Genomic DNA, 16,951 nt, shown 5'->3' with positions numbered 1-16,951 from the left:
TATATATATAGATATATTTAGTTTTAGCTTGGTTCAATTTTGAAATTTATAAATAATAAAAAAATATTATAGATAAAGATTTTAAAAGTAATAAGTAAGGTTAGTAAGTAAATATGAAAACTAATTCATTAATCAAATCTTCTAATCAAGCTAAAATATTTTAAAATATATATATATGTTTAAGGGCTTTTCGGGCTGGTCCGAGCCCGACCGGGTTAAGCCCAAAAAACCCTTTAGCCCGAATGGGCTTAGCCCAAAAAACCGGGTTTTTTCTGGACATATATATTTAAGTCCGAATCCGATGTTTTTCCGGGCCGGGCCAAACTAGCACGTGGGCTTTAGCCCTAATTGACATGCCTAAGTGAAGTCAGAAATCTGTTTTTTTTGGGTAGAATTCTTTTGAAAAATTATTAAAATTGTATTTAAATAATTAAATATTTAATTTTTGTTGACTAGATATAATAGAAATAATGAGAGTATATCGGTAAATAGATACATAAATCTAAATTGTCGCACCCTAATTCTAAGGTTCCGAATGGTAACTATACCGAACTACAAAACAGTATCGTAACAGTGCTGTAACAGTGTCAAAATATCTACATATATATATATATATATATATATATATATTTTCGCTATTATTTGAATCGCACCGCATTTCTCCCGCAGTGAAAACTGTAGTTACCATTCGGACCCTAAGTTTAAAATTTGGATCGTATAGGGAACCAAAATTTGTTAAAAGCTCTCGAATCACACCACACTTCGTTTTGGCATCCAGTGGTGATATGCGATTAAAGTCATTTAAATATGCATATTGGCCGATGGCACATAAAAGCACATTTATCCAACAAGAGGACTCTCGTTTTTGAATTAAAATACTAAACTTTGTTCTGTTTTCTAACTTAATAGACGGCACGTAGTTTAGTTTTCAAATCATAGAACAACACATTGTTACAGTGGGAGTTTGCTTCTTCAGAGAGAAACGTTGGTTTCGTCTTCTACATCTCAAGGAGACAAACAAAAAAAAAAGGCTTCGAACAGCGAAAAAGCAACAAACTTTGAGTAACAAAAAGTAAGTTTTTTTTTTTTGTTTCTGCAGATATAATTATGATTGTAAGAGTGAGATAATTGCTTGATTTGTTCTGGGTTTAACTGCAAATTTGGGATTGTTTGATCTTTTTGTAATTTGATTTTTCTACGATTAGTTTTGTGATTTGTGTCACTGTTATGTTTAGTGAATCATCATATGACTATTTCTGGAGAATTTTAGTTGACTCATCATGACTTTGATCCAATCCTTCAAAGGGGTATTAGAAAAAGTGAAATTTTCATGTTTATTGAGTAAAGAATCGTCTTTGTTGGCTAAATTGGTTTCTTCTAGTTAGAAAGATTCAAACTTTATGAAATTGAACACTATCACGGCCTAAAAGGTTGGCTTTTTTAATTGACTCTTGTCTGTGTTGCAGAAAAAGTAGTTTCCATGGCGGCATTGGAGGAGCTAAAGAAGAAGCTTTCTCCATTGTTTGATGCTGAGAAGGGTTTTTCTTCATCCTCATCGTTAGATCCCAACGATTCATATCTAGTAAGATTCTTTAGACTCCATAGCGAATAAGTTTTTGTTATGTGTAAGGCTTTTTTTTATTGTGTTTTGATCATCTTCTTCTTTTGTTTGCGAAGTTATCAGATGGTGGAACTGTTAATTTGCTTAGTAGATCATATGGAGTTTACAACTTTAACGAGCTCGGGTTACAAAAATGTACATCTTCTCATGTGGATGAGTCTGAAAGTTGTGAGACAACGTACCAATGTGCTTCCCATGAGATGCGGGTTTTTGGAGCTATAGGAAGCGGAGCTAGCAGCGTTGTTCAACGGGCTATTCATATCCCCAATCACAGGATTCTAGCTTTGAAGAAAATTAATATCTTTGAAAGGGTAATGTAACCTCCTCTTTGTATAAGAGAAAATGTGAATCCATTTAGTATGTCATTTTGAATATTTACTGATTTGGCGAGCAGGAGAAAAGACAGCAATTGCTTACAGAGATACGGACATTGTGTGAAGCTCCTTGTCACGAAGGACTTGTGGACTTTCACGGAGCGTTTTATAATCCAGACTCGGGACAAATCAGCATAGCTCTTGAATATATGGATGGAGGATCTCTTGCAGATATCTTAAAAGTAACAAAGAAGATACCTGAGCCGGTTCTTTCATCAATGTTCCACAGACTTTTGCAAGTAAAGATACTCAACTCTCTCCAGTGTGCAGCATTTCTGTGTTTTGTTAAGTTTATATTAATTTGTTCTTGGTGCGGCTTCGTTTCAAGGGATTGAGCTACTTACACGGAGTTAGACATCTTGTTCATAGAGACATTAAACCTGCAAATTTGCTTATAAATCTCAAAGGGGAACCAAAGATAACTGATTTTGGTATAAGTGCTGGTCTCGAGAATTCAGTGGCTGTGGTTAGTGATGGAATCTCACGCTTTAACCTTATAAATCCAATAATTCTTGTTGGACTTTCTAACTTAATCTGAAAAATGGTGGTTGCAAAGTGTGCTACGTTTGTTGGAACTGTCACCTACATGTCACCGGAGCGAATTAGGAATGAAAGTTATTCTTATCCAGCTGATATATGGAGCCTTGGTCTCGCTCTTTTTGAATGCGGCACTGGAGAGTTTCCGTATATAGCTAATGAAGGGCCTGTTAATCTTATGTTGCAGGTGACTCCTCAAGTTGTCCCTGGATCCTTTTTTCGAATATACTATTTATGATTTACACTAAATATCTGTCTTTTTGGTTATGGGATTGGAAGATCTTGGAAGATTCATCACCAACACCACCAAAACAAGAGTTTTCACCAGAGTTCTGTTCCTTCATTGATGCTTGCCTCCAGAAAGATCCAGATGCTAGAGCAACCGCTGACCAGGTTAGTATATTGAAATGTCATACCTTTCGAAGCTCACTACTTTACCGAAGTAGTTCATTGTAGAGAAATGTTATTACAAGTTTGGTGCTTTTCTTTGTATATTCCTGTTTTAAAGAAAGCTTTGGTTAAAAGTTCAGTATTCTTCTTTGTATTCGTCTGTTTGAAATCAACATTTGGTTAAGATTTGGTGCTTTAAAAGTTTCTCTGCAATTGAAACTCAAGTCTGATGGTGTTTCCTGTGTTTCTTGAACAGCTTCTTTCACACCCTTTTATTACAAAACATGAGAAGGAAAGAGTAGATTTGGCGACTTTTGTTCAAAGCATCTTTGATCCAACTCAGAGATTGAAAGATTTAGCTGATGTAAGTACATGATGATTTAGTACTTTGTTTAGTTAGAAAATACCAAATCAAGCTTAAACAGTAATGATCTTATTGGGTTTGTTCAGATGCTCACCATACATTATTACTCCCTCTTTGATGGATTTGATGATCTTTGGCACCATATAAAATCGCTCTACACTGGAACTTCAGTTTTCAGGTAACCATACTTCCACAGTTTCTTAGGGGTGTTTATGTCGGGTATCAGCAGCAGGAGTAGTAGCGGGTAAGGTATGAGAGAATAATTCGGACAATTCATTTTTCCTGTTTTCTTCTTTCAGTTTCTCTGGGAAACATTACACAGGATCAACTGCAATCCTCTCAGCATTATCAGAAATTCGTAACACATTAACAGGAGATTTACCGAGTGAGAAACTCGTCCATGTCGTTGAGAAGCTTCATTGCAAGCCACACAACAATGGTGGAGTCACGATTCGTGCCACTGGATCATTTATTGTCGGAAATCAGTTTCTGATTTGTGGTGATGGAGTTCAAGCAGAAGGGCTTCCGAGCTTCAAAGATCTCGGATTCGATGTTGCAAGTAGACGGGTGGGTCGATTTCAAGAACAGTTTGTGGTTGAATCTGGTGATCTTATTGGAAAGTATTTTATAACTAAGCAGGAGCTCTATATTACAAACTTAGATTAGAGAAACACAAGTGAGAAAACTCTGTTTTCTACTGTATATTGTAACTATTAACTTGTTTAATTATTAACATATAATTTTGTTTGTTTAGGGTTCATAAAACAAAGTAACCAAACCAATTCATTCTGCAATTTATTGAACATGTGAAAATAAGAAACCCCACAAACATCTGTAATATTCACAAAAGAAAAAATCAATCAAAATAATGAACAAACCAAAAAAAAACCATTATAGATACTGATTACGTTTTTTCTTGTTTCTTCTCTCATTTAGGTGATGAAGGCTTAGTTGGGTGAGAAGACTTGCCAGTGAGTACTTTCTTAACTTTGGAAATTGAATGCTTTACCTTTGAACCAACTCCCGAGAGAATGCCTTGTGATTTCTTCTGAGTCTTGATAATGCTAACTGTATCTTTTGCTTCAACCATCACTATAGAATCTGGACTTGTTTTATCATCTTTATCATGTTCATGATCTGCATCTTCATTCTCATCTTCTTCTACTGTTTTAGGCTCTTCTTTGATATGAGTTTCTGTTGTTGCATCTTCAGTCTTATTTATTCCTTCCACTTTTTGGATGAGGTCTGATAGCGATTTCCTTGCTGGTTCTTTCAATGTTGGTCCAGTTTCTTTTACTTCTGAAAACAAATCTTTGGTGTTCTCAGATTCTCCATCTTTTTGCTGTAGTTCTTCTGCAATCTTTGGATTCTCCAACTTTGGAACTTCATTAGTTATTTCCCTTTCTTGTTGGTTTGTAACTTCATCTTTTTGCTGCAAAAATGAAAACAAGCTTTTGTTTGTAAGACGTACTTGACTATGAAAGAATGTGTCAATTTATCATGCAAAAAGCACGATGATGATACCAAAGTAGATTTTACCTCTGTTTTGTCTTGTGGTTTGCTGACAGAAGACAAGCTTTCAATATCTTGAATCTCGGGTTGTGTTTTTTCTATCGCATCATGGGTGTTCTTCACATTGTTGAAACAGTCCTGATTTGTTTCCTTCTGCCAAAAAAAAGCATCGTTTCTTGGATTAGATATAGATGATTGTGAAAAGAAAAACAAAAACACTACTGAAATAATGTTTCTTTTCGTACCAATTCTTCTCTGATCTCTTCCTCGACAGTATATGTTTGCTTAATCTCTTCTTGACAAATCTCTTTTGCAGCTTCGTGATCAATCTTTTCAAATGTGTCTTTCTTCTGCATTGCCAATGCCACAATGAAAATTCCGGTCAGCAACAAAGGATAATTAGTAGAACCACGGTATCTACGTTAACTAAAAGACTTATGTTTCTTTCTTTCAAATATTACCTCTTCTGCGAAATCTCCATGTTTGATTGCATCTTCCTGCACTGTCTTCACATGTTGAGCATCACTCTTCTCCTTTGTTAGCACTAAGCCAGTTTCTTCCTTTAGCGCCACAACTGAATCATGGTCATCATCTATTATTTCATCCTCAAGAACTTCCGATTTAACATTTTTACCAATGTCTTGGACACCACCTCTTATTTGGACATCTGTGAGATCAATCGACTTATGCTCTTGTTCAGGTGTCTCTTTATCCATTGCAGGAGCTTCAAATTCCTTGGGCTGATCTTTCACTTGAACGTTTTCATGCGTTATCAAAGCATTGGTATTTGTATCTTCTTGTGCTTTCTTGACTTCAAAAGAAGTTTCTTCAACCTGATTGGGAGATTGATGAGACTGAATGAGTTCACTTGGTTTCTGTACTGAAAGATCCCTTTCAGCTTCAGGGTTACTATTATTTTTGAGATCATCTAGTACTGTTGAGGATGGAACCTGAAGTTCCTCACTTAGTACTTCTTTTGTGAGACATTTATCAGCACTAACCTCTTCTCTTTGGACCTTTGGTACTTCTGTTGAAAAATCCCTATTATCGTTGCTCTTTGTATCATCTGGTATTGCTTGAGTTTCAACATGTACTTCATTTGATGCATGCTCAGCTTCACTAGCTTTCGTTATGACTCCCACTGGATCTGTAATTTGCTTCTCTGATTTGACTACCTCGTTGATCTCTTCATCATTCTCCGGGACACTGTGAGGTAGTTCCTCTTTTTCTACACCCCGCGAAACAAAATCATTACCAAGTCCAAGCTCACTCGCATCTTCAATATCCTTATTCACATCTGATGAAATAATTTCTTGTTCCTCCTCATTCTTAATTTCATCTTTTATATCAGCAATTTGATTCTCTTCTTTGACAGTTTCATGAGTCTCGCCCTTCTGCTCTTCTTGTAGATTTAGCTTCTCTGATTTTGAAGCATTGATATCTTGTTTTAGCTTGTATTCTTCTTGCTTTGCAGGAGAAATCACATCCTCTAGCTCATCAGAAGGCAACGCAGAAGATGGAATCAGAATTTTCTCACCAGGTAACACTTCTGTAAGTGTCTGATCAGCTGGAATTTCTTCCTTATACTCTGAAATCGCGCTAGTTTCTTCTTGTAATTTCTCTTCGACGTTGAATTCATACTCTCTGCTGATACCATCCTGTACTTTAACCTCTTCTTTATGCTCCTCTTGCAGATTGATTTCTTCTATTGGAAGAGATTTTCCTGCAAGACCATTTTCTTCCTGGATTTTTTCAGCTTCTTCACTTTCATCCTGTTGTAACCTGTTTGCTTCTATGATCTCAGTAGCAGGATCTTTATCATTTGATTCAACGCCAGCATCAACTGCATGTTGTTCTTGATCTGAAGGCTCTTTAATCATGTTGTCTCCCGCTGATGCAGAATCATTGATTGTTCTCTCAGTCTCAAATGTATTTTGGAGTTCTGTCAAGATTCCAACAACTGGAAGAGTTGAGTAAGTATCATCTCCATTCTCTGCGTCCTTTGGAGGATAATCATTTGTTAGCTCTGCCACTGCAACATCCGTTTTCTCTGTACTTTCGTCTTCTACCTCAGTGAATTTAGTTGAAGTCTCAACCTGATCATCTGATTTTTCTGTTCCTTCTGCTTCTGATTCTTTTGGCTTTGTTTCTCCTACCTTCTCTTCTGTTTCCATAGAAACATGTTTCTCCTCGAGTGTGTCAATAGCAGAATTATCTTCTTGTGGTATCACTGGTTCGTCTTCTCCAGAAGCTAACATGGAAACTGGAGCTTCACTGAATGATTCTCGTGGAGCAGTTTTGAATAGGATCTGATCTGCTTCTGATGTTTCAGCTAGAATAATCTGATCGACGGCAACTTGTAACGTATGTTCTTCCTTTGTTTCTTCTTCATGAACCTCATCAACCTTCTTTGAAGCTGAATCAGAGGATGGGGTATGATATTCTTGTGATATTTCTACTGGAAGAATCTGATCATTCGTAGCGTCTATTGCTTTGTCAGTCTCAGGAATTTCTTGGATCTTCTCTTTTGAGTCCTCTAGCTTTGGAGCTTCAGGGTTCCCAAACTCTTCTTGTTTAAAGGACATATTTTCTGATGTTGACGAGGTGCCTGAAATTTCTAAAGCAACTGTTGTCTCTGTTTCATTTATGTCTTCATCTCCTTTCTTTGCCTCTACAATCTGTGTCTCATTATCATTTTTCTCCAAGATTATTGATGAAGTTGGAATGTCGAAATGTTCATCCCGCTTTGCATCTTCAGGCTCTTTTGGCTTAGTTTCTCCTACACTCTCTTCTATTTCCACAGAAACAGGTCGTTCCTCTTGTGTGTCCTTTGTCTCTCTAACGTCATCTACGCAATCATTATCTTGCAGAGTCACTTGACCGTCTTCCGTACAAGCTAACATGGAAACTAGAGCGTCATCAGATAATTCTCTTGGAATAATTTCGGTAGGAAGGATTTCTTCAGCATGTAACTTGTGTTCTTCCTTTCTTTCTTCTTCATGAGTTTCCTCAACTTGCTTTGGAGTCTGGCCATTTAGTGCTGAGAAAAAATCAGAGGACGGAGTCTGATATGCCTCTGATGTATCAACCGGAAGATTCCTGTCACCCTCCGTAGCTTCTACTTTGTGTTCTTTCTCATCAATATCCTCAATCTGCTTTGGAGTTTGGTCATCTAGTTCTGACACTAATTCAGAGGATGGAGTTATATCTGCATGTGAGTTTTCAATGGGAAGAGCCTGATCACTCGTAGCTTCAACTTCTTTGATGGGCTCAGCAATATCTTGGCTCTTATCCTCTTTAGATTCATCTAGCTTTGGAGTTTCAAGTTTCTCAAAATCTTCTTGTTGCATGCATACATTTTGTGATGTCCTTGAGGTGCCTACTGTTATCTCTTCATCTCCTTTCTTTGCCTCTCCAATCAGAGTTTCATCATCGTTTTTCTCTGAGAATGTTGGCAAGGTTGAAGAATCGACATGTTCATCTGGTTTATTATCTTCAGTTTCATTCGTCTTTGTTTCTCCGTTTTCTGTTGAATTAACCTTTTCCTGATCATCCAATGGCAATGTAACAGATGGAATCTGAATTTCTTTAGCTTTGACATCCTCTTTCTCATCAACAGCTGGAAGACTCAGATGTGTTGTTTCAGAAATCTCAAGATCTTTCTCGCTCATATCTCCTGTCAGTTCTGCATCCTTCACTTCTTCTCCCTCTTTCTTCTCTGGAACAGTCACATGCTCTTTCTCCTCCAATGACGATGGCAATGAACTTGTTTCAGCAGACTCAAAATCTTTCTGGATCTTGTCTGCTACTAGTTCTTCCCCAATCTTTTCGGCTTCAACTACGGTCTCATCTTTTGGTCCCTCTGAAGGTGAAGCAGATGAAACTTGTATAACTTCATCAGATTTTTCTTCCACAGGACACTGTTGGTCGTTAGAAACTTCTTCCTTTGATGGTTCATGCTTGTCTAGTTGCTCTTTCTGCAACTCTACTTCCTTTTCTTGCTCATTTTGCAGGCAAGATTCTTCTTCCTGAGGTTTTTCTCCAAGTTCCCTTTCTGGTTCTGAAACCGTCTCTTCGGTTTTCTTGAATCCATCAGAACCTTCATCTCTACCTTCTTGATGCAATGTGAATTCTTCTATTGGTTTATCTTCGATCTTCTCATCTGAAGTTTTGCTTGTTTCCTCTGATGGTTCAGGGAGAGTCTCAAGAGCTGGCTTCTGCACCTTCTCAACTGATTCAACATCCACAAGGGTTTGGTTGTGATTGGTCTCAACTGATTCTTCAAATTTATCCTCACTTTCCATCTTCGATACTAGAGATATAACAGATTCATTTTCTTGATACTTCTCTGATTCTCCAGATTGTATATCAAGAAGATTCACATCCTTCTCCTCGCTGTTCACACTTTGAACGATGTCCTTAGAATCGACCTCAACAGATTCTTCTCTTCCCTGGCTTATCTCGAAGGTACGAGGTTCAGTATGTTCACCAAATTCTTCAGCTTGAACATCAACTTGATCGGAAGGTCTCACCTGTTGAAAGTTGTATAGGGAGAATCAACATAGTCAACATACTTAACCAATATAATAAACTCATGCCAACTCATTATCAACTTCAAAATTTTAAGGTTCACAAATTAAAGGACCATCACATGAGAACAGCAATATCTATATAATGAGATCATATCCGTACCTCATCAGAAAAAATGACAGTCTTTACTGTTTCTGCTTCCTTTTGTTCTTTATCCACTTTCAGGTCTAGACTCATTTCACTATGCACTGCCTCTGTTTCAGTTTCACTAATATTGGTCTCCAAAGTATTTAAGATCGCAGCTTCTTGGACTGTTGAAGTATCTACAGCCTCTCCTTCAAGGGTCTCACATTGTGGTATGTCTCTCTCCAACACATGTTCATGTTGCTCTGTATCCTTTGAGCTTTGATCTTCCTCTTCCTTAAGTTCTTGTGAGGCTTTCGATTCATTGTTATCTCCTTGTGTTGTCGGTATTTCGATTACCCTAGGGCATTCTTGCACCTGCTTAGATAATATTAGACTATAGATTAAATAGTGTTAATAAAGTTGGTTAAAACAATGTTTTGCTCAAATCTAGTTTTTCGAGTTTAAGAATAAAGAACAAACCGCTTCTGACGTTTGAGTTATATCCTCATCTTTTATTATGTCTTTCGTCACCTCACTTGAGATTTTCTCCGCATCGTCTGAGTTTTTGATTGCTTCCACTGATTCTGCATTCTCTCCCTGATGATCATCTCCTTTCAAGCTTTCAGATTCATGAACTGTAGCTTCCTCATTATTGACGATCTTGTCTTCTGAAACTGTCTTTTCACTCTCTATTTCCTTTATCTCTATCGCATCCAACCTTGGTTCTGCATCTATCTTTAACTCTGCCTCTTCTTCTTCTTTTTCGACTTCAAGAAGAACTCTTTTTGTAGTTTCAACATCATGTAATAATTCACCATTTGTTGCAGTTTCTTCTTCTGCAGCTTCTGCGCTATGCAAAGCATATGTTTCATTCGCAATGCTCTCACTGTTACTCGAGATCTCCTTTTCTTGTTCATCTCTGGAGCATGCCTTTTCAACTTGTTCCTCCGGCTGATTCTGATCCCTAGAGCATATTTCAGTCAAAGAAGGTTCAATATCTATGGTCTGCTCCTCTACAGCCATAGGAACTTCCTCTTGTCTCTCATGAGTTTTTATTTGGACCATCGGTTCTTCCTCCACTTTTTTTTCTTCTATTTTCTCAGAAGCAGTCTCATGTTCTTGCTCCGCTGAAGAAGATGGCAATGAACTATGAGGTTCAACTGCTACAACAGTCTCAAGAATTTTCTGCATATTGTCTACTGCTGCTGGTTCTTCCTCATTCTCTTTTTTGTTTTCCATCTTCTCGGCTTCAAAAACGGTGTCAACATCCAAATCCTTTGAAAGTGGTGCAGATGAAACTTCTATAACTTCGTCAGATTTAACTTCTTCATTTGCTGGTTCACACTTCTCTAACTTTTTTTCTTCTTTTTGCTCATTTGGTGGAGATGATTCTTCTTGTAAAGGAGTCATATCGATCACACTACTTTCTTCCTCAGCTTTTTCTCCAGGCTCACTACTCTTTGGTACTGAAACTGTCTCTTCTGTTTTTAATAATCCACAGGAACCATCCACTTGACCTTCTTGATTTAGTGTTACTTCTTCTTCTTCTGGTTTTTCTTCGATCTTCTCATCTAAAGTTTTGCTTGATTCCTCTGATACTTCAGAAGGAGACTCAACTGATGACTTCTGCATCTTCTCAACGGATTCTACATCCGGAAGAGCAACCGGTTTTGCAACCGGGATTTCCTCTGTTTCATCAGTTATGTTTTGATCAATTTGCTCTGCCTCCTCCCGATTCGTGGCTAGGCCTCTTTGTTCCTCCAAATTTTGAGTTCCAACAGTTTTATCTACATTTATCTTCTCATCCTGGAGATCATTTTTCTCTATATTTGACGCAAGATCTGATGGAATCTCTTCAAATTTCTCTTCAGTATTAGAGATTACAGCTGTCTCGGGTTCACTGTCTTGATACTTCTTTGATTCTGTAGATGGTACATCAAGAAGAACCTCATGCTTCTCCTCAGTTTTTTCTTCTTGAACAGTCTCCCAAGATATGACCTCAACAGATTCTTCTCTTCCATGGCTCTCTTCTTTGATCTCCGAGCTAAGAGGTTCAGTATGTTCACCAAATTCTTCTTCTTGAACAGCAGAAGACCTTACCTGTTGATTTAAGGGGGACAGTGACTTAATTAGTTTCATTGTAAGATATGAAAAAACATAATAAGGATCTTGTATAGTAAAACTTGTGCTAGCTCTAAAACAAAACTAGTTTAGCCTTAACCATTGTAATAAACTCATGCCATTCATTATTAACTTCAAAAATTGCAGGTTTCCTAATCTCATTATTAGTATTACACACAAAGAAGCAAAAGTTGAGAGAATCAATATCTATGCAGACCATATCCTTACCTCATCAGCCGGATTTACGGTCTTAACTGTCTCTGTCTCCACTTTTTCTTTATCCTCTTTCAGGTCCAGACTCGGTTTTGTTTCTTCTTTTGTCTCTTCAGCCTCAACTTCAAGGTTCTCACACTGTGGTACGTCTCTCCCTAACACAGGTTCATGTTCCTCTGTATCATTTGAGCTATGATATACCTCTTCCTTAGTTTCTAGTGAGGCTTTTGGTTCAATGTCCTCTGCTTGTAATGTAGACGTTTCGATTACACTAGGAATTTCTTGCACCTGCACAGTAAAGAATAAAAATACTGTTAATAAAGTAATCTAAACATGTTTTGCTCAATATGATCTATAGATTTGGGAATTTAAGACAAACCTCTTCTGTGTTTTGGGTTATCTCCTCTTCATTTTCTCTTTCTACAGTCACTTCATGGAACGTTTGCTCTGCATCATCTGAGTTTTTAATTGCTTCCACTGGTTCTGCATTTTCCTTCAAGCTTACAGGTTCAAGAACTGCAGTTTCTTCTTTGTAAACAATCTCAGGGTCTTCTATAACTGTTTTTACAGTCACTGTTTCCACTTTCTCTAGTGGTTCTTCTTCAATTATCATCTCTTCCTGGCCTTCTTCTTTTTCCGCTTCTGTTGCGGTTTCTTTTTCTGGAACTGTCTCTTTAGTTTTTACCTCAGTAGATTCTTCTCCTCCATGTCTCTCATCTTTGATTTCCGAGCTACAAGGTTCTGTATGCTCACCATGTACTTCTGCTTGAACATCAGAAGATCCCACCTGTTGATTGAAAGAAACAAATTTCAAAGAATGCAGAATTTTAAAGACGGGAACACGATGTAAATGAACTTCTCCATTATAAGATGTCAAGTTTTATTGGTAAAACCAACATAATCAGAAACTTGAGCTAATTTTAACCATTCATTCTTAATTTCAAGATTTCAGGTTATTAGTAATGATCATCATATCTTAGTTCTATCTTCTAGCATATGGACATCGTATCCTTACCTTATTAGATGAAGTTACGGTCTTTACAATCTCTGTTTCTTCTTGTTCTTTATCTCCTTTCAGATCTTGACTTGGTTTTGTGTTTTCCTCTGTCTTTTGACCTTCTTCTTCTCCTCCTAATTCACTGTGTGGCTCTGTTTCATTAATATTAGTCTTCAAGATCTCGGCTTCTTGGAATGTTGAGGTATCTACTGTCTCAGATTCAGTTACAAGCGTCTCGCCTTGTGGTATATCTCTCACCAACACATGTTCTTGTTCCTCAGTCTCCTTTGAGATTTTAACTATCTCTTCCTCCTGGTCTAATGAAGCTTTTGATTCAGTAACTTCTCCTTCTATTGTTGGTGTTTGAATTTCCCTTATACTTTCTTGCTCCTGCACAATAAAGGATCAAATTGTGTTAACAAAGAAGTATGAAATATGTTTTTCTCAAATCTGATCTTTAGCTTTGAGGGATTAAACAAAACCTCTTCTGTTTTTTGGGTTATGTCCTCTTCCTTGACTTTGTCTACAGTCACTTCATGTGAGATTTGCTCTGCATCATCTGAGTTTTTGATTGCTTCCACTGGTTCTGCATTTTCCTTCATGCTTACAGGTTCAAGAACTGCAGTTTCTTCTTTGTAAATAATCTCAGGTTCTTCTATAACTGTCTTTACAGTCTCTGTTTCCACTTTCTCCATCGCATTCACCCTCGGCTCTTCATCTGTATTCGTCTCTTCCTTGTCTTCTTCTTTTTCCAGTTCAGGAAGAGCTCTGTGTGTAGTTTCAATTACATGTAGTGATTCACCATCCGTTGCAGTTTCTTTTTCTGGAACTGTTTCATTCACAATGTTGTCACCATTCCTCGAGATTTCTTCTACTGAGACCGTTGCATCGTGCTCGGACTCTGTTCCATTTACAGAGGTCTCAACAGTTCTTGAATCTTTTTCTACTTTAACTTCATCAGTCTTCACCGGTATCTCTTCCGGGGCCTGCAATAGAGTACGGTTTCTTAGTTCAACTGATAGTGAGCATAGAAATTCAGAAGCAACATAAAACGAAAACTGTATCGAGTTCTAGCTCTTCTCTATGTCGTTTTCATCGTGTTTTAAAGGTACATCACTAATCAATACCTTAGAGATATTACCAATCTCATCCTCTTGTTCTGGTGAGTGTTTTGTTTCTGTGTGATCTTCTTCTATTACAGGCTTTTCGACACTTACCTGCGGAAAACAGAGAATTTTTATTTAAGTATACTCTCTATCTCATTAAATTTGAAGCATCTCTCATGTTTAAGCTTCAAGAAACATAAAAACTACCTCTTCTGGTTTCCCGGTAATATTGACTTCTTTCTCCTTCTCCAAAGTCACATCACTTAAGATTATCTTTGCATCTTCTATGTCTTTGTTCAAACTTTCAGGTTCATGTACAAAGATAGAGCCTTGTTCATCCTTTTCTGTCTCACTAACGATCTTAGTGTCTTCTACAATCGACATAGTCTTTGTCGCTTCAACTTTTTCGCGTTTTAATTCTTCGGTTTCTTTATCCCCTGGTGGTATAAAAAAGTATTGAGTACAAATTTCCATGCTTTTAAAGAACGTTGAAACATTTTGAAAGTGTGGCAGTTTCTTGTTCCATTACCTGAACCATTTACAATCTCTGAAACATTTGTCTCGCCCGGAATAATATTGTTTCTGCAATCACCACTAGTGATCTCATCATCAAGAACAGTACTCAGTTTCACCTTATGTACTTCCATGGATGAGTCGTCAAGTATTACTCCTGCAGGAGCTTCTCCAACATGTGTCTGTGTATATGAAAAAAAAAACATGTTAGTATATCTCATATCATAACGTTTGATTTCATCAATCATACAGAGCCTTAACCCGAAAACATGAAACAAAACTATGATCCCTACATATTACAAACTGAAGACTTGTCTCAAGCTAGTCAGAAAATTCTATAAACATATCTACTTCAGATGCAAGTCTCTTACATACAAGCCACTGAAAGATCTTGGATAAGAAAGAAAGAAAGGTTCCAAAATACAGAATTTGTAGCTAGAGAGTAAAACAGATTACAGATTCATGAAATCTAGTTTTCAAGATCTCTATCATTACTTTAAAATACTGTAATCATAAGACTGCAAAAGCAGAAAAAGAAAGGTAGAAAAAAGAAACATACTTTTTCATTTCAATTAAACTAAGCAATCTAGTCTACTTGCAAAATCAAAAAATCTAAAAGATGGAGAGGATATGCAACTTATGTTTCTTATGTAGCATAATCATAATCATCATCATCATCATCATCATACCTTAGTAGAGACTGGTTCTTGGATGGTGACAAGTCCAGTATCCATCTATCATGCAGGGGAAGCAATGATTTGGAGGTTTAGGGTTTGAATAGTTGTTTTCTCTGCAAGAAACCTACTCTGACTACTAATTCTGAATTACTCAGATCATTAGAGACATAGAAATAGCATATATATGAATATGATCACTTGACATATATTAAAAAAAAAAAAAAAAAGAGGATTTGAAGTCAGTGAGAAGACAGGTAGATAATGTATAGTGTGACAAAACTGAGCACATTTGTTCAAATGGGTTGGCTTTTTAGATTAATCTTTTGTGGGCCTTTTGAAATTGATCATTCCACATGCAACTGGTAGGATCCTCTTTTCCAGCTTTTTTTTTTATAATTATTTCTCTTAAAGCCAATCACCAAAATAGAACAAAATCATAAATAGTATTTCCAATTATTATTTATCATATTTAACACTGTATATGTTAGGACAAAAAAATAAAATTAAAAAGATAAACATCACGTATGGGCATAATAATCCATAATTTAAATTCGAAAGTTTATGCTATTTTCTACAATTTTAACTATGTTGTGGATACAATATTCATAATATATGATTCAATTACAAATTCCTTGAGTCCTATCTAATATGACATGATCTCATAAATACAATTGGGTATAAGAATTAGATATGCTAAAAAAAAAAACAGATACTCGAAAATTTAAATACAAATATAAACAATTACAAACATATATTTTTGAATATAAATTTGGGATATTCATGTATTAAATTTGAATCAAATACAAATAACGAAAATAAAAATCAGATACATATATCTTTGATTTCTTTCTTTATCTATCTAACATGGTGTATATGTCTAATTCTAAAGGTAATCTATGGTAATAGTAGAGATTTGTTTCCTCAACAGTAAAGAAATAGTTTATAATGTAAAAATTATTTTTGTGATTTGTCTCTAAACGCAATCAATTGAAAATTAGAATTTTTATAAAGTAATAAAAGTATTTTGTGATTTGTCTTTTTCACCATTTACCTTCTGCATTTATATTTCTAGATAGTAACAATAATACAAAATCAGATTAGAGGTTATGATCATGTTTTGTTTTGTAAAAGAATTTTCAAAAATTAAAGCAATAAACATAAATTAAATCACATCATCATCATTGATCACAACGTTAGTGGAATCTTATGCAAATGTTAATAAGACATATTGTCCATTTCAATTTCAAACAAAAAAAGCTGGCCGCCATTACGAAAACCGACCCATCATACCCAACTTGTATTACTATATGCTCTCTCTAATTTTATTGATATATTATTCATCAATTCCTCACGGTCCATACAAAAAATTAAATTGTACTTAAAAGTTATAATTTATCAGGAAAAAGACCGATAATTATGCTATTAAAACGCCGTCAAATCATATATATAAAAGTAAGGTTTCACTCTCTCTTTATTGGTGGAAAAATATTTAAACCTTTAATTTTTTTTTTAAAAAAAAATAAATAAATGTTTATGACAATCATTTAATACAAAATTTAATTACACTATAAGTTATAATCAAATGGCAAAGAAAATGAAAGGACTTAATCATATATCATTCAACAAAATAAATAAATAAATAAATTTTTATGACAATCATTCAATACAAAATTTAATTACACTGTAAGTTATAATCAAATGTCAAAGAAAATGAAAGGACTTAATCATATATCATTCAACAAAATAAATAAATAAATAAATAAATGTTTATGACAATCATTCAATACAAAATTTAATTACACTATAAGTTATAATCAAATGGCAAAGAAAATGAAAGGACTTAATCATATATCATACAACAAATTTTATA

The 16,951-nt window shown here is 35.8% G+C and overlaps 2 protein-coding genes across 2 annotated transcripts; one reads left to right on the top strand and one right to left on the bottom strand.

Moving 5' to 3' along the window:
- Window positions 1–974: 974 nt before the first annotated feature.
- On the top strand, window positions 975–4,037 carry LOC17879975 (mitogen-activated protein kinase kinase 3). The gene is made up of 10 exons (XM_006285551.2): window positions 975–1,072; window positions 1,467–1,582; window positions 1,678–1,932; window positions 2,016–2,234; window positions 2,324–2,461; window positions 2,552–2,719; window positions 2,812–2,925; window positions 3,179–3,286; window positions 3,373–3,464; window positions 3,586–4,037. The coding sequence occupies exons 2-10, from the start codon at window positions 1,481–1,483 to the stop codon at window positions 3,950–3,952; spliced, it is 1,563 nt and encodes a 520-aa protein (XP_006285613.1). The 5' UTR covers window positions 975–1,072; window positions 1,467–1,480; the 3' UTR covers window positions 3,953–4,037.
- Window positions 4,038–4,056: 19 nt separating this feature from the next.
- On the bottom strand, window positions 4,057–15,292 carry LOC17877668 (titin). Its single transcript, XM_023778163.1, has 14 exons — window positions 15,094–15,292; window positions 14,421–14,586; window positions 14,099–14,328; window positions 13,913–14,002; window positions 13,268–13,771; window positions 12,804–13,175; window positions 12,168–12,575; window positions 11,804–12,076; window positions 9,935–11,554; window positions 9,491–9,829; window positions 5,260–9,330; window positions 5,044–5,148; window positions 4,826–4,951; window positions 4,057–4,718 (listed from the first exon to the last, which is right to left on the bottom strand). Exons 1-14 carry the CDS (start codon window positions 15,136–15,138, stop codon window positions 4,215–4,217), a joined length of 8,853 nt encoding a protein of 2,950 aa, XP_023633931.1. The 5' UTR covers window positions 15,139–15,292; the 3' UTR covers window positions 4,057–4,214.
- Window positions 15,293–16,951: the final 1,659 nt, after the last annotated feature.

This window comes from Capsella rubella, unplaced genomic scaffold (genome assembly GCF_000375325.1).
Source record: "Capsella rubella cultivar Monte Gargano unplaced genomic scaffold, Caprub1_0 scaffold_7, whole genome shotgun sequence".
NCBI classification, from domain to species: domain Eukaryota; kingdom Viridiplantae; phylum Streptophyta; class Magnoliopsida; order Brassicales; family Brassicaceae; genus Capsella; species Capsella rubella.
This window is presented reverse-complemented; position numbering and strand designations above follow the sequence as displayed.